A 26496-nucleotide genomic window follows, 5' to 3' on the forward strand; every position below is an offset into this window, starting at 1 on the left:
GCATCACAGGGCCGTGATGCTTAGCACACAGGGGGAAGGACGTTTTTGCAGAATTTGACTCGATCCCTAGCAACGGACTCAGCTTCCCTTGGATACAGGGGACGCTGGAAGGATTTCAAGCCGTTCTGGTGAGTAAAATAGCGCTTAAAAAAAAAAAAAAAAAACACAGCACAGCTTACATAGACCTATACTACATAGCCTAGGGGTTAGTTGGGGGTAGTAAAAGGGGGTGACAGGTATCCTTTAATGCTGGAATATTGGATCCGATTACCCAGAGAAGACCTGTTTGAATAAAGGTCCATACACACTGGGCGACTATGCCCAGCGATGATCGCGTTCAGACACTGGGGGGGGAAGCCGCTCAGTACATACCCACTGAGCGGCTTTTCCCCTGCCCGGCGCCGACAGAGGGGGGAGGACGGCTATGCATAGCGCAGTGCTATGCAAAGCCATTCTCAAAGCTGCTCATCTGCTGGTATATCTAGCAGATGAGCGGGTTTCGAGGCGATGATGCGGGAGCGAGCATGCAGCGCTCATTGTCGGGGCATACACACTGGGTGGTTTTAAGCGACTTTCAGCTCAAAGTCGCACAGTGGATATGGGCCTTAAGGGGGCACTGGAAGATTCTAGCTAAGGACACATTGTACATGGCATTCCTGGGACTGGCAACATACTACCATAAATCATAAATACAAACACTGTAGTAAAACCATGGACAGAGAGTGACAAGTACAGGGAAGGCATAGCTTGTTGTAGGAGGAGGAGGAGGAGGAGGAGGAGGAGTCAGTCAGGAGGAGAGAAGTTATAAACCAGGTTGTAAAAACATCATACAGGTGAAAAGACAGTTTCAAAGTCACTAAAGGGGATTAGACAAAAAGGCAAGGAACACTGGTGGCAAGGACAGTTTAATGGAAAAAGGGTTCTACTTGAGGAATTACATTCTACATGCAGTAGATGGGGTAAACAGCTGGAGGTACAATTGGGTTGGTAGGCACGTACTATTACCCACATTACCATTTCATATTTGGAATAAAGTTTCAATAAAGTCTTCACCCCCTTTTAAAGTGTGACGAGATACTGAATTCAAGGCATTACATAATAAAATGTTGCTTCTTATTATAAAGCTTCTCATTATAATGCAATTGATACATGAAAAATTGAAACGGCTTTGGTGATGTTCTGTTAACACTAAAATGGCTGCATAAAAAAAAAAACTATGAAGATGCAGAATTCTATGTGTGTACAACTGTACATCAATAGGAAGAAATGATCACACAATTACAGTTACCTAGAGAATTTGCAAATCCTAGGAGTTTAACTGGTAAAATGAGGAACTAGAGACCCTAGTTTTGGAGGAAGATTTTGATCTCATACAGATGGGGTATGGCTCATCTTTGCAGGGGATGGCGATGTAGGGGACGCGCGCGCAAGAGAGGCATGCGCGTCCCGCTTCCCGCTCTTCCCCCGCATGCGCGTCTCAGTCAGACGGCGAGCCGGGCTGCTGGCGGATCACCAGCGGTGACATTCTGGCGATTCGCCAGCAAAGAAGAGCCCGGCCATCTGTAGGTATTTCTGAAACTTGGTGGGATGAATCACAGGAGTGGGAGGCTAACATAGAAGGTTATAGTCTGTTTAGAAAAAATAGATTAGGTAGAAGGGGAGGGGGGGTATGTTTATATGTTAAACCATCCTTAAAACCATACATTAGGGAAGACATATACGAGAGCACAATGGATTCAGTGGAATTGGTATGGGTAGAAATCACAGGTAATATTAAAAAGGGGCTAAAAAGGGGCTAAAAAACGTATAGTAGGAACATGTTATAAACCACCCAACATAAGATGTAACAAGGGCCGCATAGGCCCGAGTGTAATTAAGAGCCTGTGAATTTGCAGAAGTTAAATAAAGTTGTAAACATCAAGATGAGGCCGGAGGCAAATATTGAGTGGCAGTTAGATCTGCCCTATCGGGTAGCTGGGGGGCTTCAGCTTAGAGAGGGGTACTTATAGGAAAGCAAGCAGGAAGGACTTCCTCTTTGAGTCTGGATTTCTGCTGGGACAATCCTGTGTGACCAAGTGCAAGGACAAACGAAGCTAAGTACTTTCTACTTATTCGGGTCCATCGGGTAGTTACTATACCTCAAAGATGTCAGGGCGTCCTAAGCGCAGTGCTCCCCCCCCCCGTTGGCTGGCGGACGCCGCCCGTCCCCTGATCACTGTAGCAGGGCGTGGGGGTGATAAAACTCCAGCCGCGGCCCAGTATATGGCGGCCACAGAGCGCCAGCGCGACTCTGTGCGCCCTCTCTCCCCGGCGCTGCAGCGCGGAATTGTTCCCTTGTCAGCAGTCAGTCCCAGCAGCAGCGGCGCATCAGTCGCGGGGATCACGCGGTCCCCGGCGGCTGTGCGATACCATCACCAGGCCGCGTATAGCGCGGCTGGTGATGTCAGCAGCACACCAACACGCGGGGGTATGCCAGGCACCTCGGCCGAGGCGCTGGCGGCCCCCGCAGCTCAGGACAGGTCGCCAGGAAACAGGGTGGGGGTGCACATAGCACAGGTACACCGCGAAGAGGAGCCAAGGGGGATGAGTACACCTCCTCCAGCTCCTGGTGCCCCAGTTTATGCGCTGCCTTATGGGGGCAGCGGGGGGGCCTCAACCCCGCCCACAACTAGCGCCAGCCCCATGCAAGTGATTACAGGAGGCCCAGCAAGGCTTCCTGCAATACTCAGGGGGCCACCCTTAGTCACTCTGCAGGCCTCCCTGGCACACACTGTAGAGCCGCTACTGCCAGGCAGTTTCGCCCCGCAGACGGGAACTTTTACTGGGGGACAGCCAGCGTTAACCCGCGGCGGCGGGGAAGGCACGGGGCCTACCACAGCTCAGTTCTACCAGGGGCAGCAAGCAGCATGGCACCAGGGCCCTGGGCAAACCCAGGCACCACAGGGGCTGTTCCCTCCCTCGGCCCCCTTGCAGCAAGGGCACCAAGGGTTAGGCCAGACATCATTCTACCCGGGGTTGCAGCAATTTCAGCAGCCCCCGGCCAATCCACACCAGCAGGGGGCCTGGCCTTTTCCTACAGCGGTAGCGACCGGCCACCCGGTGTACCCACCAGCACAGCAACCCATGGCACACCAGCCTACCTGGGGCCAACATACCTCTTTCCCCTATTTCCAACAGCACAGCGGGACACCACAGGGGCCCTACGGGTATGCTTGGCCAGGTTTCCAACAACAGCCCACGGCTAGCTGGGCATCAGGGTTGCAGCATCCCTATCCGAGCGGGTTTCAGCCACACCCATATGGGCGACAGCCAACCTTCACCCCTCCACGTCCGCACTATACACCCACAGGGAGTGCAGAAAGGGGTAGGGCACCCAGGGGTGATGTGGGGTTTTCCACAGCGTCAGGCTCCATGGGTAATGCCTTGCCTTTGTCTCCTGAAACATCTACAGGTTCGGACGGGGCCATGAGGGCCATGAGCTCGACACAGAGCGCCACGCAAGGACTCCTGCAAGTTTCGGGGTCGGGTCAGAGGTCATCTACCCCGGCCGCCACAGTAGTCACGAGCGGCAGGGACCCCGGGGGCGTCTCCGGGGAAGAAGGGCAAGCTGGCGGGTCATCGAGGCCCAGGCCTTCAGAACAATCCGGGACACAAGAGGCAGAGGCAGAGCCTGAGGACGGGGCTGAATCCACGGAGGGTGAGAACACTGACAATTCGTTATGTGAATCCTCATCTTACCACTCCACAGCCAGTAGCGGGGACGAGGGGCAGTCAGGGCGCCCGCGCAAGCTGGCCAAGTTGGTTGCGCGAGCTGTAGCTAAGGGGGTCAGAGGCACAAAGCGCAAACAGAGGGACGCGCCCCCCCCCCCCCCCGTTACAGACACGGCGGGGGACAAGGTTCACTGCTCCAACACGGCCATAGCCAGGGGGCTCCGCAGGGGAGTGAAAGAGAGGATTAAGAAGGGGAAGTTTGTTGACCTCTTCACTTTAACGGCCGATATGAAAAAGGAATTTGACAAGGCCAAGAAATCCTCAGCCAACGGGGAGCTCGCATTCAAGAGCTTCCACAATTGGCTCAGGGGTTTCCTCATCTTCTCCTCGTGCTACCTTAGCACCAGGCCAGATGAGCACTTGAATGTTCTCCGTTACCTATTTTTGGTGAACGAAACATTCATCAGCTACAGGAACGGGGCCTGGCGGGACTATGACGAGAAGTTCCGCCGGGCTCACGAGGGGTCAGCAAGCATGCCCATGGGTTGCAAGCATGTGGAGATATGGCTAGAGGTCATAGGAAAAGGTCAGCCATCCACTGAGCAATCTGGCAGGAAGCCCTTTCTCGGGGGGAAACCCGGGGCAAAGACCCCGGGCAAAGGTAGATGTTTTGCCTTTAACGACGGCAAATGCGAGAGAGGCGCAAAGTGCCGCTACAGACACGAGTGCCGTTGGTGCGGGGCAGGTCACTCTGGAAAGGTCTGCAAGTCTGGGAGAGCCCAAGATCAGGGTGACGCAGGGCCTAGCAACAAGTAAGGCACACTCCCCCATAGTCCTGGACGAGTTGGCTCGCCGCCTAGCCTCTTACCCAGATAGGGAGGCGGCACAGTTCTTATTTAGAGGTTTTAAGTTCGGTTTTCAGTTACCCATACCTGAGTCAGTCCTAGTGAGGTCACATAAGAACCTCAAGTCAGCGAGGGACTTTCCGGGGGTCGTGAGACAGAAAGTGTATGCAGAGATAGAACTGGGAAGGATGGCAGGCCCTTTTGCGGCCGAACCCTTGCCCCGCATGTGCTTTTCCCCTTTAGGCGTAGTCCCTAAGAAGACGCCCGGGAAGTACAGGTTAATACAACACTTGTCTTACCCCCCCGGAGGGTCTATCAACGATGCCATACCGGAATCACAGTGTAGCGTGCATTACCAGCTCTTCGATGAGGTTCTAGAGATTGTGAAGGGCTTTGGTCAAGGGGCACTAATGGCGAAACTGGACATAGAGTCCGCTTTCCGGCTGCTCCCCTTGCACCCCACTTCATTCCGATTTATGGGTTTTAGGCTAGAAGGGGGCATATATATATAGACAAATGCCTGCCCATGGGGTGCTCGGTCTCCTGTTCCTACTTTGAGAGATTCAGCACCTTCCTGCATTGGTGCATACAGGAAGGCGCGAGCTGCAAAGGGGTGGCTCACTATTTGGATGATTTCCTTTTCGTGGGACCAGGAGATGACGACACATGCAAGCGCATTCTGGAACAGGCCAAAGACATATTGACAGCCATAGGTGTCCCCATAGCAGCTGACAAGACAGAGGGTCCCACCAGGGTGATATCGTATTTGGGTATAGAAATAGACTCTGAGGGCGGATGTTGCAGGCTGCCGGAGGATAAGGTGGCGAAGTTACAGGCGCTTATTGAGGAGTGCCGGCGGAAGGGGAGGGTCCGGTTGCGGCTGATCCAGTCGCTGCTGGGATCTTTCAATTTCGCTTGCCGCATCATTCCGATGGGGAGGGTGTTCTGCAGGAAGCTGGAGAGGGCCACAGCGAGGGTGAGAGACCCACACCATACAGTTAGGCTAGGGCAAGAGATAAAGGGTGACCTAGCGGTCTGGTCCAGTTTCCTAGAGCATTTTAACAGGGAGCTGCTGTGGCCGGCGGAACCAGCCTCCAGCGTAGAGCTACAGCTCTACACGGACGCGGCAGGCTCTACGGGATTCGGGGCCTACTTGCAGGGGGAATGGTGCTGCGCGCCATGGCCACAGTCATGGATCGACCGTGGGTTCACGGTCAATCTGTTACTGCTGGAGCTCTTTCCCATAATTGTGGCGGTCGAGTTGTGGGCCAGCCATTTGGCGGACAGGAACATAGTGTTCTGGTGCGACAACATGGGAGTTGTTCATGCGATTAACAACCAGAGGGCCACATCGCCAGAGGCATTGCGCCTACTAAGACACCTAGTGCTACATTGTCTGCAACACAATATACACTTTAGGGCCCGACACGTCCCGGGTGTCGACAACAGCATAGCAGACGCACTCTCGAGGTTCCAGTTCGAGAGATTTCGCGAGCTGGCACCTGAGGCTGCTATCACAGGGCTCAGCTGTCCCCCTTTTGTATGGCAGGTCATAGAGTCGGCATGAAGTCACTGGCCCTGCTATCTTTGGCCCCGTCCACACGTAGAGCTTATGGGGCGGCTTGGAGGGATTGGTCAGCCTTTCAGGTCTCACCGGAGGCAGAGGGTAAGTCGGTTGAGGACCGGTTGCTAGCCTTCGTCTGGGAGCACTATAAAAACGGCAGGTCCAAGTCGGCTATGGCGGCGGCTTTGGCGGGGATAGCTTTCCATGCCAAGTTGCTAGGCGAACCAGATCCCACTAGGTCTTTTGTACTGACCAAAGCCCTAAAAGGGTGGGCTAGGGCACAGCCAGGGGTTCCAGACTCTCGGCGCCCAGTGGATGAGGGCATGCTGGGTGACCTTATGCAGTGTTTAAATACAGTAGCGGAGAATAGATATGAGGCGGCGCTCTTCAAAGTGGCATTTTCCTTCGCATTTTTTGGAGCCTTTAGGGTAAGCGAGTTAGTGGCAGCTAACAAACACGCGCTTTCGGGGCTCCTTAAAGAAAATTTAGTTTTCCGTGAAGGAAAGATATTTTGCAAGATAGGGAGGTCTAAGACAGACCAAGCGGTTAAGGGCACCTGGATAACATTGAGGGCGCACTGCAATAAGGCAATATGTCCTGTATCTCTGGCTGAGGAGTATGTTTTGGGCGGACCGGGTACCGCGGCACAGTACCTGGCACACAAAGAGGTGTGGCCACTTACCCGATTCCAGTTTGCGGCTGTGTTTCGGAGATGTGTCGCGGCCTTGGGTCTCCCCGAGAAAGAGTACGGAACGCATTCGTTCAGAATTGGGGCGGCAACTTGCGCAGCCGCAGCGGGGCTTCCACCGTCCTCAGTTCAAGCGGTGGGGAGGTGGAAGTCAGCCGCATATAAGAAATATATAAGGTTAGATAAGTTGTAGATAGCGCCTGTTGCGCTGACCCGAAAACATACTGTTTACAATCGGTTTTGGAACTTTAGCGTTCCGGAATCGACGGTGTGAAGGGAATTTTTTTACTTTTTCCTCTGCAGGGGACTTAATCACAATTGGCCTTCCCCCATCAGTCCACCAGAGGTTTTTTAAGATTTTTCCCCTTCACTCGGGTCCATAGTCAATGCATTCCAGTTGTGTCTTACAGTATAAAGTTATATGCTAACCTTAGGTTTTCTCTTTTTCAGCCCCTCACCCTTCCTCACGGACTCTGGGCAGGGTTTGGTTAGTGGGGCACTCCTATATATATATTGGGCTGCTAGGCACCCATTGGCAGCCGCGGCCCCGGTGCTGTCTCAGGCACGGGAGGTGCACTGGCTGGGCATTAGGGGTTTTCAGTGGGATGGCCTGTGGGACCTGCTAGTCTCCAAAGCCCGGAGATTAGGCATACCTGATGTATTAGTCATACACCTGGGGGGCAATGACTTGGTCAAGCGGACAGGCATTACATTAACCATTCAAATTGAGAAGGACATGGCGAGGATACAGGAGCGTTGGCCAGGTGTATTGCTGGTCTGGTCTGACATAGTGCCCCGTTTCGCATGGCGGGGGTGTCGGAGCATAGAGGCTGTTGAGAAGGCCAGAAAGAAAGTGAACCACGCCGTATCCAGATACATAGTGGCAAAGGGTGGTAAAGCAGTCAGGCATCCCACTATTGTGAAAACCAACCCCAAGTTGTACAGGCCGGACGGGGTTCACCTATCGGACCCTGGTATGGCTATTTTTCTGCAGGACATTCTAGTTAGTCTAGTGTAGTTAGGGCGTAGGTAGTTGTTTTGGGGTGGCGGGCCTTGTGGCACAGGTTAACCCGGCGGGGTAAGAGTGCCAAGGCAGTGGCGGTTGAGCGCTCTCGACCAGCACTCAAGTGTGGTGTCAGGTGGTCTCCGTGGGGTATGGCCCGCCCCTCTGCCAAGAAGGTAGGCGAGTCCCGACTCAACGCGGTGGGGCGCTGGACACTTCCTGGAAGTGCCCGCGTCTGGCCCTAGGAGGGGCGTGGCATGCCGCTGCGGAGCGGGCTGTACACACAAGTTGTTGAGTGATGCCAGCGAGTGGGGCGACCTGGTCGCCGCCATGAGGGGCATCCGCGTTTTGTGAGGGTGCTGGTCTCAAGTGCTTCTTCTTGCCATCCCTAAACAATTTAGGGTCATACCATCTTTAAATAAATATCCTAGATGACCTTTAAACTTACGCAGTTGGTGTCCGTGTCTTATTTATTAGTTAAGGTGTCAGTGTGAGTTATTTCTAGGCCTAAGTGTTAGATATAGAGATAAGATAAAAGCAGCATAATTCTCTAGGCGCCTTAGATGTAACAAGGGCCGCATAGGCCCGAGTGTAATTAAGAGCCTGTGAATTTGCAGAAGTTAAATAAAGTTGTAAACATCAAGATGAGGCCGGAGGCAAATATTGAGTGGCAGTTAGATCTGCCCTATCGGGTAGCTGGGGGGCGTCAGCTTAGAGAGGGGTACTTATAGGAAAGCAAGCAGGAAGGACTTCCTCTTTGAGTCTGGATTCCCACCCTCCCTACCCCTTTTAAAGTGCTAAATGGCTGTTTGAGCCTTCACCAAATTTGAATTTAGTGTGAATTTACAATCGGCGGTTGAGCGCTCTCGACCAGCACTCAAGTGTGGTGTCAGGTGGTCTCCGTGGGGTATGGCCCGCCCCTCTGCCAAGAAGGTAGGCGAGTCCCGACTCAACGCGGTGGGGCGCTGGACACTTCCTGGAAGTGCCCGCGTCTGGCCCTAGGAGGGGCGTGGCATGCCGCTGCGGAGCGGGCTGTACACACAAGTTGTTGAGTGATGCCAGCGAGTGGGGCGACCTGGTCGCCGCCATGAGGGGCATCCGCGTTTTGTGAGGGTGCTGGTCTCAAGTGCTTCTTCTTGCCATTCCTAAACAATTTAGGGTCATACCATCTTTAAATAAATATCCTAGATGACCTTTAAACTTACGCAGTTGGTGTCCGTGTCTTATTTATTAGTTAAGGTGTCAGTGTGAGTTATTTCTAGGCCTAAGTGTTAGATATAGAGATAAGATAAAAGCAGCATAATTCTCTAGGCGCCTTAATACAGAGGAGGAAAAAGACCTCTTGCTACAGGTGGGAAAAGCAACCAGCTTAGGGGATATTATTATTATGGGTGATTTTTTTTTTAAAGTTTATCTTTATTTAACATTTTCTGGACGTACATTCATCCATAAACATTGGTACACAAACTTTAACATCACATACAAATTACTTACATAACAATAACAATGACATTCTACTCTCACTAACACACTACGCATGTAAAGGTCTGCATCCTTAAATCCCTGGTCCCCAACCCTTTTGCCCTGTTCCTATCTGTCTTTTATACCCATTACTAAGCCCTGTCCTGTCTTTTACTTATTATTATGGGTGATTAACTACCAAGAAATAAATTGGAAAGATAGGTCAAATAGTACCGCTATTGCATGCCCTAAATGACCACTATTTGTATCAATTTAATGAAATAACAATATCCAATTTATTGAAAACAACAATGGGAACATTCTTACGAACATAACCATAAGGGAGACGTTGGGGAACAGTGATCACAATATGATCACATGTGATTTCAATTTTAACAAAGATAATTATATTGGAGCAACTAGTTCCTTAAATTTCAGAAAAGCAAAGTATATAAGTATATAAACTGGAAGGAATTATTTAGAGGTATGGATACTACTAAAGGTGGCAAACTTTAAAAAAAATACTGCTGGAGGGCACTGATACATTTATTCCTAGGGTAAATAAAAGAACAAACGTCAAAAAGGAAACCTATGTGGCTCAACATTAAAGTCAAATTTTAAATAGCTAAAAAAAGGAGAGCATTCAAAGCGTTTAAACAAGATGTGACACCCAAATAAATTTCTCGCATATAAAGAACGTAATAAGAAATGTAAAAATATAACCAAGATGGCTAAATTAGAGACTGAATGTAAAAATAGCCGCAGACAGCAAATCTAATCCCAAAAAATTATACAGTTAAATAAATGGGAAATGGTTAAGGAAGGAAAATATTGGCCCACTAAAACATAAGCAGGGGACCCTGGTAATAGAAGGAAAAGAAAAAGCGGAATTATTCAATACATTTTTTGCTTCGGTATTTACAAGGGAAGAATCTTCAGAAGATCTCCCACAGATTAAATGGTCAGCTCTTGATTGATCCCAAATTGTATGTTTGAGTGAGGAAATAGTCAAAAATATATTACAGAACCTAAATAGTAACAAATCTCCTGGCCTGGACGAATTACACCCTAGGAAACTAAAAGAATTGAGTTCTGTCATAGCACTACCATTATATCTGATATTCGAGGAATCAATAAACTCAAGGACGGTACCAAGGGACTGGCGCATAGCTAATTTAGTACCAATATGGAAAAAAGGTAGCAAAACTAACCCTGAAAATAATAGACCGGTCAGCCTTACATCCATTGTGAGGAATATATTAGAAGGAATCATAAGAGATAGTATCCAAAATTTCTTAGAACAGGAGGAAAAGATAAGTAATGCCCGGTACACACAGGACGACCCGCTCACGATGCACATCTAGATTGTAAGCTCCTTAGAGCAGGGTTCTCTTCCCTCCTGTTCGAACAGCACTCTTCTTGCATTTCAACTACAGCTCTTACTCACCTACAATCTATACCTGCATCTATTCTCATTCACTTCCTTATATCTCAGCTGTATTGTGTACTAAGAATTGTGCTTTAATTGTGTTACAGTATGTCTAGTTCTGTGTACCCTGTACTGTTCTAATGTGTTCTATATCTACGGTGATGGCTGGTGCAATCACCATGTGGCACCGCTGAATGGCTGCCTGGGTGCTGCACAGCTCGGTAATTATATGTTCCCCATGTCCATGTCCCTTATTAGGACATCTAGTGCATATCTGTACATGTGATGTATATCTGTACAGCCATTGTTCCTTGTACTGATAACCCTTTGTATTGCAGTATGTGCATTGTTATTTTTAATGTCTGTAAAGCGCCTTGAATCCTGTTGGAGAAAGTGCGCTATATAAATAAAACGTACTTACTTCCACAGTATCATCTATCTTCAGGACCTTAGCCTTGCTCTTTCTCGGCTATCAGACTACCTCCCCGGCTTAGCGCTGACTAATATTAGACAGTACAAGGGGGTCAGGTGAAGATGGCCATCCTTATGTCGGTGGTACCCCCTTTGCCAGGCCTGTCACGGTGACCAGGGCACGTGCCCTGCCCTTGTCACACCAGTGCATGAAATAGTGGGCAGTTATTGTACATTAGGCATAACCAGGGACTGTAGCCTTGCAGAAAATGAACAGAGAACATTCAACTGATATAGAATATGTCCTCATATTATAGCGGAGAGGCACACTCATTGGTCCTTATTCTAGTTGACTCGCAAGGCTGCGAAATTTGCAGCCTTGCAAGTCCACCAAGGGACACCTGCACGGCTGACGCAAACCATCTGTCCCCCCCCCTTGCGAATAACTCTATCTGAATAACCCCCATTGGCCAAAACAAGGTAAAAGATTGTAGGTCATGTTAAATATGAACAATTACCTCAAGTGACTCCTTCAATTCTCCTACAGGTACCAGATCTTCGTCTTCATCATCACTGAGCTGGTCTTGAGAACAGTAGTGGGTGCTGTAAGCGGAATGTTCCTCAATGGCAGACAGCCACTCCTGAAAGGCCATTATTGTTGCAGGAAAAGAAAAATATATTTTGAATATAAAGAATTAAGGCAGTGATCTATGCATAAAACCAGGTGGTCTCGCATGAACATCTCACGGATACTGTAGGTTAAATTTATGTCATTAAAATGAATTTCCTTCCTCATATTTTATACCTCTTTTAGACCATTCTGGTTATGATACAACATAACCCCTAGCCTTCCTACAAGAGCAAGGTCATAGATTCATATGGGTAAACCATGGATCAGACAAACAATTCTGAGAAAAAGTGTTGTTTCAGGAGGCTTGAGTCTCCCTATTCTAAACGTATACTACATGGTATGCCAACTCAACCACCTTACTTGGCATTCCCCATCTGGGGTGAAAAAAAATGGGTGGACATCGAGAATTCTTTATTTCATGGTGGATTACTAAACTCTTTGATATAGTTTCCCCAGGCAGAATAGACCAGCCAAGGTTTATCCATTCCCAACTCAAGTCCTGTTGACTGCTTCCTTTGAATGTATGTGCTTACACTGAATTGGAAGGAAGGGGAATATATTTATGATTTATAAATCAGTCCTTGCCCCTAACCCTTCTTTAAGTGAAACAGCCTGAGTATTGGACCGCTTTGTTATTTTAGACTAAGAGATTAGATGAAGTATATCAAATGCTTCAATCAGTGTGGTGCTTAAAGAAACCTTTTGCAAAGTGTTCACTCCATGGTACCTGGTCAGTACCAGACTTCATACCATGTTCAAAGCAACCTCTCATGCACATATGCCCCTGCTCCAGACACCTCCTTCTCACATATTTACCCTATGCCTGCCCCATTCACCTTCCTCACACACATATCCATCAGTCACCTACAGATGGAGCGCCCTTCATTCCGCGCTGGGGCTCGGCAGACCGCCCCCTCTGGCGAACCAGCGCTCCATCTGACTGGGATGCACGGGCATCCCAGGTTTCTGTCGGTGGGGGATGCAAACCCTGCCTGTCTCTGCTTCAGGGAGACTGGCAGGGTTAGCGGGGGGGAACGGGGAGCTGGAATCGGGTGTCGGGGCTTGCGGCGAATCGGTGGGGACCAGAGGGGAGCCTGTAGTAAGGGGACGCGGTACTTCTCATGCATATATGCTCCTGTCCCCACCACCTCCCTCTCGCATCTAAGCTGTCAGACAGGGCCAGATGTATCAAGGATTCAAAAAGTTATAAAATGGAGAATAATAAAAAAAAACAGCCAATCAGCTCCCAACTGTCATGTCTCAGGCGGAGTTTGAAAAATGTCAGGTAGGGTCTGATTAGCTGCTGTGTTATCACCTTCCACTTTATCACTTTTTGAAGCTTGATACATGTGTTAGTTGGTCTGCCGCAATTCTGCAGATATGTTTCCTTATCTCTGACAACTGTTAAATATGATGCTTCATACTGTTACTATGTATTCGATAGCCCATATTGTCATTTGCTTTGTTTTCTCCATGTGGCGGTCATGTTGTGGAGTACATTATATACAGTTATCCATTCGTCCACGCCCCATGTCTGTTGGGGCCCAAAATGACCTGCACTAGCTACTTGATGGCAGCCCTGACAGTCAATACAGCCCATACAATAATCACATGATGTATGATAAATGTCCCTAACCATATTTCTCAAATAAACATATTTGTGCATGAGTCGTGACCACCGACTGTTTCAAGTAACATACCTCCCTTGTATGCTTTGGGCTTTTGGTAAATACTTTGAAGTTGTGGATGCTGTCATCAAAGCATTTTACTGAGAAAGACAAATTGTCTGACGATTTCACCTGTAAAAATGGGACAATAGATCATAACCTGTACCAGGTATTACAGTAACTGTGTGTGTGTACTGATCCTGTGACCCACACCTACAGTGTGCAGCAGCCAGAAAGTGTTTTCACAGCATCACTTCATTAAAACAAGCACTAGATGTATTGTAATGTTTGTATTCCGTCTGGCACTGTCCAGTACAAATGTTAATCCACATATTGCCCCTTTCAGATCGCACTTATTACCTGGTATTTTGCTGTTTTTTTTTACCGTTTCAAAGCGGTAATATGTGCAGTGTGAAAGGTCCAGAGTGAATTTAACGGTTCCAGAATACCGGTATTTCTAAATGGTAAACAAGCAGGGTCCTACCCGTTCCAGACCAGTTTTTTTTTTATTTGCAGTCTGAACATCAACTGTTTTCTATGCGTAAAAAAAATGGGTTCAATGTGGAGGGACAAAAACGTCATTGAAATACCATTTAAGATATGCGTGAAAGAGGTTTTAGCTGTCTGACCCATTTTTAGAAATGTAAAAATACCGGGTCGATGCCGTTTTTGTGGTGTTAAAGCAGCAATACTGTACACACAGGCCCTACAGTATGTTAAACGCTCTTTCCACCACGTATCATCATTTGAATAAATTGTTATTATACATTTACAGGGAAGTGAACTATTAGAATAAATGAAACAAAAGAAACCGGTGATAAAGCTACCAGGCGTAGCGAAACGCGTCAGTTTGCTGCAACACCCACTTTCCACCAAATACTTTTTTGGATTGCAGTCCGAACCAACCCTACAGGATTCCCCACCTTCACCAACCCTGCAATTGGGGAAGTACAGATGTCAACTGCTACCGCTCCTCAGGCTATTCATTCCTGCCTTGGAAATAAAGGATTCAACATCACATTGTCCTTCATCATTTTTCAAGTGGATATCGGTTATTATTTTCAGCATTGGCCCTACCGCATGGATACTCAATGGACATTCATTCCTCGCCAGCACATTCAAGGACAGTAACTATCCATTTAATATCGGTCATCCTCCTTGGGTACAAATAGGAACGGACTCCATCACTGTTGCCATATTTGTGATTGTGGGTGCACATTTTATATTTACTAATAATTGACCTATACCATGGTGTTGTTATATATTATGTTTTATTAAATAACGATGTAAAGACCATCCAATTTTCACGTACAGCACTGCTGGTTTTTCTTCTACCTACACTATGTTAAACTATCATACCTCCACTATCCATGTTGGCATGGAGTTGATTTTAAATAGCGTGGTGAGCCACCGAGCCCGCAGCGTGGGCGAGCGAAGCGAGCCCCGCAAGGGGACTCAGACGCACGGCGCCATACTGGCGCCGTGAAACTACACAAGTACCCATCATTTCAATAAAAAGGTTAGCATACATGTACAGGGAAGTAAACCATTAGAATAAATGTTATAGAAACAAAATAAAAAAAAGAGAAATGATGTGATTAATTCAGACCTGAACCGAAAGCAATTCATATGTAACATGTGCAGAGAGATTTATATTTGGGTGGGGGGTGTTCTAAATTGCAGTGTAAAAATAAAGCAGCCAGTATTTACCCAGCACAGAAACAAAATAACTCAGTCAAATATGAATCTCTCTGCACATGTTCCATCTACCCCACCTGCAGTGCAGCATGGGTTTATCCATTTGATAAAAAAGAGGTGCTTTACGATTAGGTCTGAATTAGGCCAGATATTTCCAATATTAAGTGGCAATAGACTGGTAGATTTTTCCTATACATCATAATTGTTACAGTATATCCTCTTGAGATCCTACTTATAATTTAAAACTCAACTTTTACTGTACTGCTCCAATTTACCTTTAAGGCAAGCAAGACATCACGTGTAATTTTCAATTTCCTCAGCTAGATCGTAAGATCATATTACACAGTACCTCCACAGTGGGGGGGAACTCAAGTGTTGCTGTGAATTGTCATTGCAATTAAACTGTCTAGCACCTTTCGCCCCATAAGCAAAATGGTGATCATAACTCAAACAGCTTCTGCTGATTAAAATGATATGTAGTATGCCTATATTGTGTGTGTGATGTGTGTCTCTGCATACGAAATGCTATAATATTGCCATTTTGCATCATAACAGAAAAAAGTTGTATGCAAACACAATTAGCACAACGTGGCATGGTGGGACTATAAGGGCTTATGAACATGCAAGGAGGCTAGATATGCCGCTGTATGCTGCTGAGGCAGAGGCTTCCTGAAACATGTATGGCGTCCTCTTTTAGTTTAAGTAATTTACAAACATTTTAGAATCAATTCTGCATCAGCCCAATGTTATCCTTCATGTAGTACAGTATATTCAGAGTATATTCCTCAGTTGCCCTTGGAATTTACAGATGTATAATGGCTGGTGTTGCAAAAGTATTACATAACAAAAAATATAAAGTTATTTTACAAAACATTAAAATGAAAAAAATAACTAAAAATAAAATGAGCATCCACATCTCTTCACACGCATTTTAATAACCTAGATTAAAGACCCATACAGACAAACTGACTAGTGCTGCTGATCAAACGAGATAGAGCATGCCAACTGACCAATCATAGTTACTATAAGCTCTGTTCCTACCGTGCAGATGGCTTGCGTCAGGTGTTTGCAACCTTGCCGATAGACATTGTTTAGTGCATCAGACCTAAAGAATAAAGCGGATCTCAAAAAAAGTCCAAATTCATTTTTCTTATTAAAAACAAAAAACATCACTTTGTATGAAAATCCGTATAATGTATAGGAATTTGTACAGGTTGATGCAAGATACCTCAAGATACATCATTGAAATATAAATATATTCTAAAATACGGAATAATCCGCTATCCAAAATTCCAGGGCTGGCAACGGAAATCTTGGGGCCCGGAACACTGAACGCGGATTCTTATTACATTGCATATTGAATGTATTTTTTTTTTTTAATTATTAGAAGTAAATAGATAATTAATATTTACAATGCAATATAATACGGGAGGACAGGTAGCCAGACAAGTGATTAGACAGCCATGCTTTCAGACCCTGAGTCCCTCAAAGTCTTGGGGCCCCTCAACTGGTCGGGGCCCAGTACGAGTGTCCCCTTTGACAACCCCCCCCCCCCCCCGTCACCTGCCCTGCAAAATTCTTCCCGAGCATTTTAGATAAGGAGTACTCAACCTGTATAACCAACATATCCGTCTGCCCCCACCCCCCCCCCCCCCCCCCCCAAAAAAAAACAGTGTACGACTCCATAAAATACTCACTGTTTATGGTACCAAGAAACAACACCATGCTCCAAAACCACCCAATAAAGTTTCCAACCAAAAAAACGTGAGCTCTGTAAAATACAAAAGGCACACAATATTAATTTACTAGTACTGTATGTGCCATTTCCACATGTAAAATTCCAGCAGGCAATAGTTACATAAATTACATAATTTCTAATACCCCTTTCACACCAGAAAATGCAGGGACTTACCTGGGAATACAGTCCAGGGATCGTGTAGGCACATTCCTGGGTTGGCCCCTTCTCACTTCAGCCTAGTCCCTGCATTTTCTGGTGTGAGGGGGGAGAGAAACCCCGCCTGCTCCATTACCTCAAGGCATCTGCTCCCGGATGACCACAGTGCGGTGCACGTGACAGGAGCGGGGAACCAGGGGGTCCGCCGCCATCAGTTCCTGGGCTGCCTCCTCCAGTCCCCCATCCCACAATGCAGCAGGGCGGTGGGGTCACCAACAGGGCGAGCAGAGAGGCAGGGACGGGCCAGCCGAGGGATGCCCCAAGCACCTGTAGCTACACAACCGCACATCAATCTCCCGGGAGACAGAGACCGGTGGCGAATGTGCGGCGTGCTCTTCCAGCACCGTGGCCAGCGACAGGCAAGCCGGGTAAGTACCTTTCACACTGGCCTGTATCCCGGGAAGTGTCGGGAGCAACCCTGGTAGCTAGCAGGGTTTAAATTCTTTGGCCTGGGACCCTTTTACACCAGCACTAGTCCTGGGTCATTCCCGGGGCCAACCCAGGAAAATAAGCCAGTGTGAAAGGGGTATAAGTGATGTTCAGTTCTGTACTCTGTTTATAGCCACAGCAGATAAGTATAGTATTAACTCTTTGGGCGGGATTTACTAAAGGGAAAATGCGGTAAAACGGGGGTTTTACCACATTTTCCTATGTACCATTAGCAGTCCACCCCGTCTCCGCCTGGCAGGGTATCGCCACCCTCCGCGCGACCCCCCCCCCTCCCGTCCTCCATCGATCTCCTCCTCCCCCAGCAGGTGTCACAGCCGGCAGGACAACCGGCTGCAGGGGGGAGGAGGAGACGCAGGGGGACACTGACAGCCGCCGGGATGTGACGGAGACTCCCGCAAACCACATTACAGGTATCGCGGGGGTCTCCATCACCGCAACCCGATGCTAGCCTCATACATAGGCGTGCGCACATTGAGTGTTAAGGGTGCACAGGCACCCCCTAATGCTGTGCCCCCACACTCTTTGCTGCTAGTAATACCAGCAATACCTTTTACCAAAGACTTTTGCTTTTTAGACCTGTATTCCATTAAAACAAGCAACCAATCAATTACAGTATGTGTGTTTTGCATTATTAATTGTATTACACCATTGTCATACAGTATCACTACATACAGTATCTGTCATCCAGATATGATTTTGACTTTATTTGCATGTACTGTTACACAGAGTAATTAGAAGATTAAAACTGAAATAGGCAGGATACAGTATAATGGTGTGGCTGAGAGACGTTTTATATTGTAGTGAGTGCTCGCCTGATTGGCGGTGTTAGACAGACCCAATGGCGGTGTTAGACATACCCAATAGGTGGTGCTAGGCACACCACTTTGACAGTGCACCCCTTAATAAAATGTGCTGCGCACGCCTATGGCCGCATAGGTTAGTACATATGCGGAAGCATCGTGGCGGCTGGCAGGCGAAGGGCGGCGATGTATATTAATACATCCCGCCCTTTGAGTGCTAAGTGGATTTTTCAAAATAGGTGTTAAAATTGCCAAGCAAACATTTTTATTCATCATAATGATCTGCAATATTTACCCCTATAGGAAATAATTTTGGTACTTGTTTCCTTAGTACGGCGCCACCGATTTTGATTGTATCCATGGGTTCGGAAAAATCGGGTCCATCGCATGCCAACCAAATCGCATGCGATGCGATCGACCCGATTTTTACATTGGAAGGGGGCGGCGGTACACGTCCTCCAACCTTTTCATACCCCTACTATCCACGTCGACGTGGAGTTGATTTTATATAGTGTGGCGAGCGCAGCGATCCATCGAGCCCGAATCGTATCCGCGTCCCTTCGCGGGCTTCACAGGTATCCACGTCCGCTCGCCACGCTTCGGGCTCGGTGGCTCGCCACACTATATAAAACCAACTCCACCCCGACATGGATAGTAGGGGTATGAAAAGGTCGGTAGGCGCGTACCGCCGCCCCTCGTGGGCTCGCTGCGCTCGCCACGCTTCGGGTTGGCGTCAACAGTGGGGTGGTGTTAACAATGGGGGGGGGGGCATTAAACATACTTTTTAACCATATTCAATGTGAAATGGGCCATATTGGCCCATTTCACATTGTCACCTATGTAAAATCGGGTTGATCGCATCGCGGCCCATTATAATGGCCCGCGACCGACGCGATCAACCCGATTTTCACTTTAAAAATAATTTTACATTGTTCCCTATGGGAAAATCTTCGTTGATCGCGTCGGTCGCATCGCGGCCCCTTATTAGGGGCCGCGATGGACGCGATTTTGTCTTTAACCGGCAAATTAGCTCGTGATTGACACAAAATCGGGTCCATCGCGTTGATTGTATGCCTTAAGTGCCTTAAACTTAAGGCATACAATCAACGAGATGGGCGCCGTGCTAGGAAACAAGTACCATAATATTTTTCCACAACATTTTTATTTGAATTTACATAACAAATGTGAGCAACACTGGCATTTTTAGCGTATATTTTGCACATCTATCACAGAGGCGATGCCACTCAAAGGGTTAAGCAGCTGGTAGTGAACACACAAGTAAAACAAACACTTGCTAAGCACTCTATCAGAATGCAGCTTTCTTGCTGTAGAAGCATGTGACCACATGAATGTACATTTACAAAGTCACAGTGAACATTACATTTTTTGGTACTTGTGTACTATCACAGCGCCCATCGCATCGCAGACCATAAGTCATGCGATGGTATGCGATGCGACGAGATTTCCCCCGATGTTATACAATGTTAAAATTGTATAGCATTGTATATGGCATACAATGCGATGCGATTTTAAATTCTGTAAGCACCCTAATGGGGTCTTACAATGTTAAATGCACCCCCACGCCACCCCCACTATGAACGTGACCCCGAAGCGTGGCGAGCCCGCGAGGGGCGGCGGTACGCGTCCTCCAACCTTTTCATACCCCCACTATCCACGTCGGCGTGGAGTTGATTTTATATAGTGTGGCGAGCGCAGCGAGCCCGAAGCGCGTCGAGCCCCGCGAGGGGACGCGGAAACCATGTAAAGTAATACTCGTCCGCTCGCCACGCTTCGGGCTCGGTGGCTCGCCACACTATATAAAATAAACTCCACGCCAACGTGGATAGTGGGGGTATGAAAAAGTCGGAGGACGCGTAGCGCCGCCGCTCGGCACGCTTCGGGTTGGCGTTCATACTGGGGGTGGCGTGGGGGTGCATTTAACATTGTAAGCACCCATTAGGGTGCTTATACAATTTAAAATCGTATAGGAGGCTTATACAATTTTAAATCGCATCGCTGTGCATCGGGTGTATGGCATGCAATGCGATTAAAAGTCGTACGACTTAATATCGGGGGCGCCGTGATAATACACTAGTACCCATTTTTTTTAAAACTTGTTCGCCAGAGTAATCTTTGCAATGTTACATGCGCGCAACACACTGCAGCTGGTGAACCAGTACAAATAAGGAGTCTTCCACTGCAGCTGGAAGGTTTTGTACAGGATCCTGACAGTCAGTACTTTCTCCCTAAAAGCAGTTCACAGTTGGTCAAAATTCTCTCTACTGTAGCAGACTACTCTATCAGGTGTAGAAGAAGATCATGGCTCTTCAGTGGCCTCTGTTGAACTTCAAACAACATAAAGAACCAGATTGAAGAGGGTGCTGCTGCAGTCAGTGACGGAATCACCATTGCCAACACTGAACCCCGCTGCTTGCCCTGGACACGAATATACTCCTCTGACAAATGCAAAGCTGTGTTGTGGAAGCAATTCCAGGGAACAGGGGGAGGGAGACCGTGGAATGGTGACAAGGGGGAGGTAGAGCTGCCCTATGGCAGACAGATGGGGGGCATTTGCCTCTGCATGACTGCCAGCTCCCCCTGTACAGTGTGTGTGTGTGTGTGTGTGTCCCTGTACAATCTGTCAATCTGTTTTTGTGTCAATGTGCTCCTTCTGGTTCTAACGTTCATAAGCAGCTCTGCTGCGTGTTGTAAAATGGATAAGAGGCTCTGCTGTGTGGTGTAACACATTTAAGTAGCTCTACTGTGTTGTAACATGTATAAGGGCTCTACCTTGTGTTGTAATGTCAAGGTGCAATGCTAGTATTCTGTGACCACACCCTTCCCCATGAAGCCACACCCTATGCAATGCATTGGGAAACTATTCACAATGCTTCACTTTTTCCACATTTTGTCACGTTACAGCCTTATTTATTAACAGTTGCTTATATAGCGCACACATATTCTGCAGCGCTTTACAGAGAATATTTGAACATTCACATCAGTCCCTGCCCCAGTGGAGCTTAAAATATATATTCCCCACACAAACACACATTCTAGGGTTAATTTTGTTGGGAGCCAATTAACCTACCAGTATATTTTTGGATTGTGGGAGGAAACCCATGCAAGTATAGGGAGAATAGTCGAACTCTGGACAGTTAGGGCAATGGTGGGTATTGAACCAATGACCTCAGTGCTGTGAGGTAGTAATGCTAACCATTACACCATCCGTACAGCCTTATTTCAAGATGGAATAAATTCATTTTTTTCACCCCCAAAATTCTACACACAATACCCCTCATTGACAACTTTTATAGGAGATTTTTGCTAATTTTATTAAATAACTAAGACGTCACATGTACATATGTATTCACAGCCTTTAGTCAATAGTTTGTTGATGCACTTCTGGCAACAATTACAGCCTCAAGTCTTTTTGAATGTGATGCCACAAGCTTGGCACACCTATCTTTGGGCAGTTTCACCCATTCCTCTTTGCAGCACCTCTCAAGCTACATACGATCGAATGGGAAGCGTCGGTGCACAGCCATTGTCAGATCTCCTCAGAAATGTTCAATCCGATTCAAGTCTGGGCTCTGGCTGGGCCACTCAGGGATATTCACAGAGTTGTCCTTAAGCCACTCCTTTTATATCTTAGCTGTGTGCTTGGGGTTGCTGTCCTGCTGAGCCGTCGTCCCAGTCTTAGGTCAAGAGCGCTCTGGAGCAGGTTTTCATCCAGGATGTCTCTGTACATTGCTGCATTCATCTATCCCTCTGACCAGTTCCTGCCTCTAAAAAAAACATCCCAACAGCATGATGCTGCAACCACCATGCTTCACTGTAGGGATGGCATTTGGCCTGGTGATGAGTGGGGCCTGGTATCCTCCAAACATGTGCCCAATACTTTTTTCTCATTTTGTCATTATGGGGTATTGGCCCTTATTCTGGTTCACTCACAAAGCCAAATTCCTTCTCAAATGGACAAAACCATGTGCACTGCAGGTGGGGCAGATGTAACTTGTGCAGAGAAAGTTAGATTTGGGTGGGGTTTTACTTCAAAGTGACATCTATTTTGCAGTGTAAAAATAAAGCAGTCTGTGTTTTCCCTGCACAGAAACAAAATAACTCACCCAAATCTAATGCTCTCTGCACATGTTACATCTGCCCCCCTGCAGTGCACATGGTTTTGTCCATTTGAGAAGGAATTAGCCTTTATGAGTGAACCAGAATAAGCCCCATTGTGTGTAGAATTTTGAGGGAAAATTTTGGAACAAGGCTGTGGAAAATAAAGTGGAAAAAGTGAAGCGCTGTGATTACTTTCTGGATGTACTGTATATTCCACTAAGGGACGTCAAAATATGTATTTATTTACCAAAAACAAACAAGCTCGGGCCAGCCTTGGTCAGAGACTCTTCACATTTAGACAGAAAGATTTTACTCTATAGACAGTCTATGGGATACATTTGGTGACCCTTCTAAAAATAAAAAAGGTGATGTTGGTCATATCAACCAAGCTATGTCTCGTATTTCTTTATTGTATCCTAGAAAATAATAGACTGAAACGTATTGGTTGCTATGGGCAAAATCACCCCTTTTCCTTTTTTAGAAGCGTTAGTCAATTTACCCCTACCCATGTACTGCACATGAGAGAAATTTACCAAGGTGGCTAATCATGGTCGAGCCCCTGTATGAATCAGTATGATTTGGCTTTGGCCGCGATCGGCCATATTTTTTGGCCTGAAAACTCAGCAAATTGACATAGCTGCCAAGTTTACAGGATTTGTATTGTCCGATGGTGAAGTCATTCTTATTAGGCTGCCGATAAAAGCTTACATCAATGTAAGTAAAAAAAAAAAAAAAAAAAAAAAAAAAGGATTAGAACAAATGTGAGCAACACTGGCATTTTAGCGGATATTTTGCACATCTCACAGAGATGTTGGCAGTCAACGGGTTAATATGTGCAAGGGTGATACAGTTCACACTCTAATAGATTATATATTAAACCGTATTGTGTCTGCTGTGTTGTAGAATACAACTTCTCACAATCAAGATGTCAGTAATGTGACTGTATAACAATGCAGTCACATTTAACCAAAAAGGAATTGATAACAGAACAATAGTGTTTTCTGCACAGGAAATGGAACTAGGATGTCAATATACTGTATCTCTATTATGGTCAGGGTATGGAAATGGTTTCACATATATTTGTGAATCTTTTAGTAACTATAGAAGGAAATCATACAAATTGTAATACACATTGTACCCCTAGAAATTGTTCATATATCCTGCTAGTACGGTCGACGACGATGATGTATGGCTGTGTGTGGTACAAAATTTGGACCACACACAGCCATACATGGTAATCATCATCATCATCAATGGCTGCCAGGCTGTGTGTGGTATAGCCATTGATAATGAGACGTCCAGGCAACGATTAGTGTCAGTATTTCAAGATGATATAGTGACAGTCTGTGCAAATGTTTTACCCTGGACTACAGATGGGTATTACCGTGACAGGAGCCCATAACCACAGAAACTCTGCACCGCAGCTGCAGTACAGACTGCGTGCTGCGGTATGGCACAGCACCTAGTCATCTCTACTGAAGAAGCGGGCGGGCTTGTAGGCGGGGCCCAGGGCATCACACAGGGAAGCATGGTATACACAATGGTCTGACGCACTACACTGCGCCAGGTCTTTGTACACTATAGTACTGTAACACACAGCCAGGCATGCATAAAGAATCTATATATAGATTCCATATGCAATTAAATAAAATTCCTGGGAGTAATAGACACAGCCGGGCATGCATATAGATTCATATTCAAGCCTGGCTGTGTCTCGGCAGTGCAACCATCCGTTACCCCCAGGAATTTCATTAAGACCCCATTTGGGATAATTTATCCCTGTTTCCTGACCACTGCTTTAACATATAGCTGAAGGTTCTCCTCCTTGCTAATAGTATCAGCCACTGGATATCTGCTATACACTAACATGTAAGCAGTAATCATATGATTACCAAAATGGGTAATCTGAGGTGGGCCCTGGCAGTATTAAAGATGAAAGCATTGTGCCACGTTTGACAACAATGGAGGGGGCACATCTGTATATACATCTCTCTGTTCACATCGGCTATCTGTGGGCACAGAGCCACAATGTGTCACTTACCTCTAAAGCTGGGTACACACTGAGCAATATGCCATCAGGTTGGGCGGATCAGACCGGAATATCACCCACATTGCTCTGTGTGCACCCAATGTGCACTGCAAATCAGACCTACTGTAGCAATGTCTCTAGAAACACAGTGAATGGAGAACGAAACAGAGTTTATTCCGTCCTTCATGAACATCACTCCAGTGTGTACAGGCGATCCCACGTCAGAACAAATATCTGTCGCTCTAGTGTGCACCCAGCGCAAGACTTTTTGGTAAACTATTTTTTTACAAGGACTGAAAAAAAAAAAAAAACCACTGAGAAACACATACCTTGCATAATGGCCCTTCAAATCTCTGGAGGATTTTTACAATATACTGAAAATAAATAAACAATTCATTATTGTATGCCAGCCAATAAGACTAAATTAAATACACATCTCCATGGTCTCACCTTTACAGCCTTGGACTGGAGAACTTGCTTTATCTCTATATGTTGGGCAAGATCCACTGGAGTTTTGTCTTTAACATAAATAAAGAACAATCATATAGCACTTTTCTCTGTGGGCAGGGGGCACACAAGCTCAGTAACTTTTATTTGGAGAAATTCATTGTTCCACTCCTGCTTTCATGAATATGGAGTTCATTTAAATGTAAAGACTTACTGTTTTTATTCCTGATTTTTGTGTCTGCTCCTCTTTTAAGAAGCTTTAAGGCACACGGTTTCATCCCACGATATGCGGCACAATGTAGAGGGGTATTACCCATCTGGTCAGTGCAGTTGATATCAGGTGGTTTAGCTCTGTTAAGCTAAATACAAAGAAAACTTTACAGGTAATGTATGCTGTGTTTCCATTTAAAATATTAAGATTAAATGACAGTAATGGTGTAAATGTATTAAACCTTAATAAGTGATAAAGGGCAGTATTCAATGACCAAGTTCTCCGTGCATGGAGAGCGTTTTATTTCGCTCTCCATGCACTCTCTGTGTTCCGGAGGGCTCGCTGCCACTCCTGCTCCCTCTATTCAATGTGGTTAAGACTCGCCGCCACTCGCGGCGAGTCTTAACCCCTGCAGAGAGCTTTCAGGGAGCCGGAAGCAGCCAGAGAGATTAAAGTCTCCCTGGCTGCTCCAGAGGAATGTGGAAAGGAGGGGGGCTCTCCGGGACCCAGGCAGCACAGCTTGCTCAATTTTCGATTTGAAAATTTTGGGTCCTGCATCTCCGCAATATTGTGGACACCCATATAACCCTAAAGAACCATCATGTACTTAATCGAAATTTGTTTATGGTATGATTCCTCTGTCACAAAGTCTTTGCGTCCATTTTGTTTATTAGGTTTCTGGTGCCGATGCAGCTCTACTGCGCCGGTGTCTGTTTAGAATCTCATGTAACCCCGTTCCTTTGAGTCACGTAATCATGGGATTTTAAGCAGTCGCACAAGCTGTAGAGTCTCTGGGACTTTCTGCCTGCGCATGCCTCCTTCATAAAAAAGGCTGCTTTGAGGTAACCCTTTCTGGTGAAACGAATAATTTTGTCCGATGTAGGCTTTAATGCATTGGCAAGGGGCACAGTACTGCACACACAAATATCTCAAAAATATTAATGATTTATTTAGCCGAACTGAAATTAGATACTTTTAACAAGTGATAGTGAAGCTACTGCAGGTAACGCCGATTCATACATCTGCCCCATTGTTTAAGAAATGACAGTTTGGCTGGCACCTTATCTCTCCGTCACTCTCCACATTATCACTTATTAACATTTGGGCCAATGTGTGTCATTACACATGTATACTTTGCACAGTACACAAAATAATCAGAAATAGTATGTAAATTATTTTTACGTAGCTAATAGAGGGAAATTACCCTAAAAAATAAAACCGGAGCTGTTGTGAATAGCGGCCTATAATTTTCTAGAATGTACTAATTATAACCATTTTGCCTTTTCAGAATATTTCATAAAATCTTCTTTTTATCTTTCTAGCAAGTTTTTGACATGAGAGACTTCCATTATTGTTAGTAACACATTCTACAAAACAT

General features: G+C 46.5%; 1 protein-coding gene across 3 annotated transcripts in view; it reads right to left on the bottom strand.

Moving 5' to 3' along the window:
* The window catches only part of OSBPL1A (oxysterol binding protein like 1A), a 145159-nt gene that overhangs the window by 97776 nt on the left and 20887 nt on the right, over nucleotides 1–26496 (bottom strand). For all 3 annotated transcript variants that reach the window (XM_083187505.1, XM_083187506.1, XM_083187507.1), the window contains 7 exons: nucleotides 25122–25266; nucleotides 24911–24978; nucleotides 24790–24834; nucleotides 16806–16879; nucleotides 16150–16213; nucleotides 13444–13542; nucleotides 11631–11753 (listed from right to left, as the gene is read on the bottom strand). In XM_083187505.1, the coding sequence (XP_083043631.1) occupies nucleotides 11631–11753; nucleotides 13444–13542; nucleotides 16150–16213; nucleotides 16806–16879; nucleotides 24790–24834; nucleotides 24911–24978; nucleotides 25122–25266 (618 nt within the window). The remainder of the gene's footprint in view (nucleotides 1–11630; nucleotides 11754–13443; nucleotides 13543–16149; nucleotides 16214–16805; nucleotides 16880–24789; nucleotides 24835–24910; nucleotides 24979–25121; nucleotides 25267–26496) is intronic.

The sequence above is a fragment of the Crinia signifera genome, chromosome 5 (genome assembly GCF_055691185.1).
Source record: "Crinia signifera chromosome 5, ASM5569118v1, whole genome shotgun sequence".
NCBI classification, from domain to species: Eukaryota; Metazoa; Chordata; class Amphibia; order Anura; family Myobatrachidae; genus Crinia; species Crinia signifera.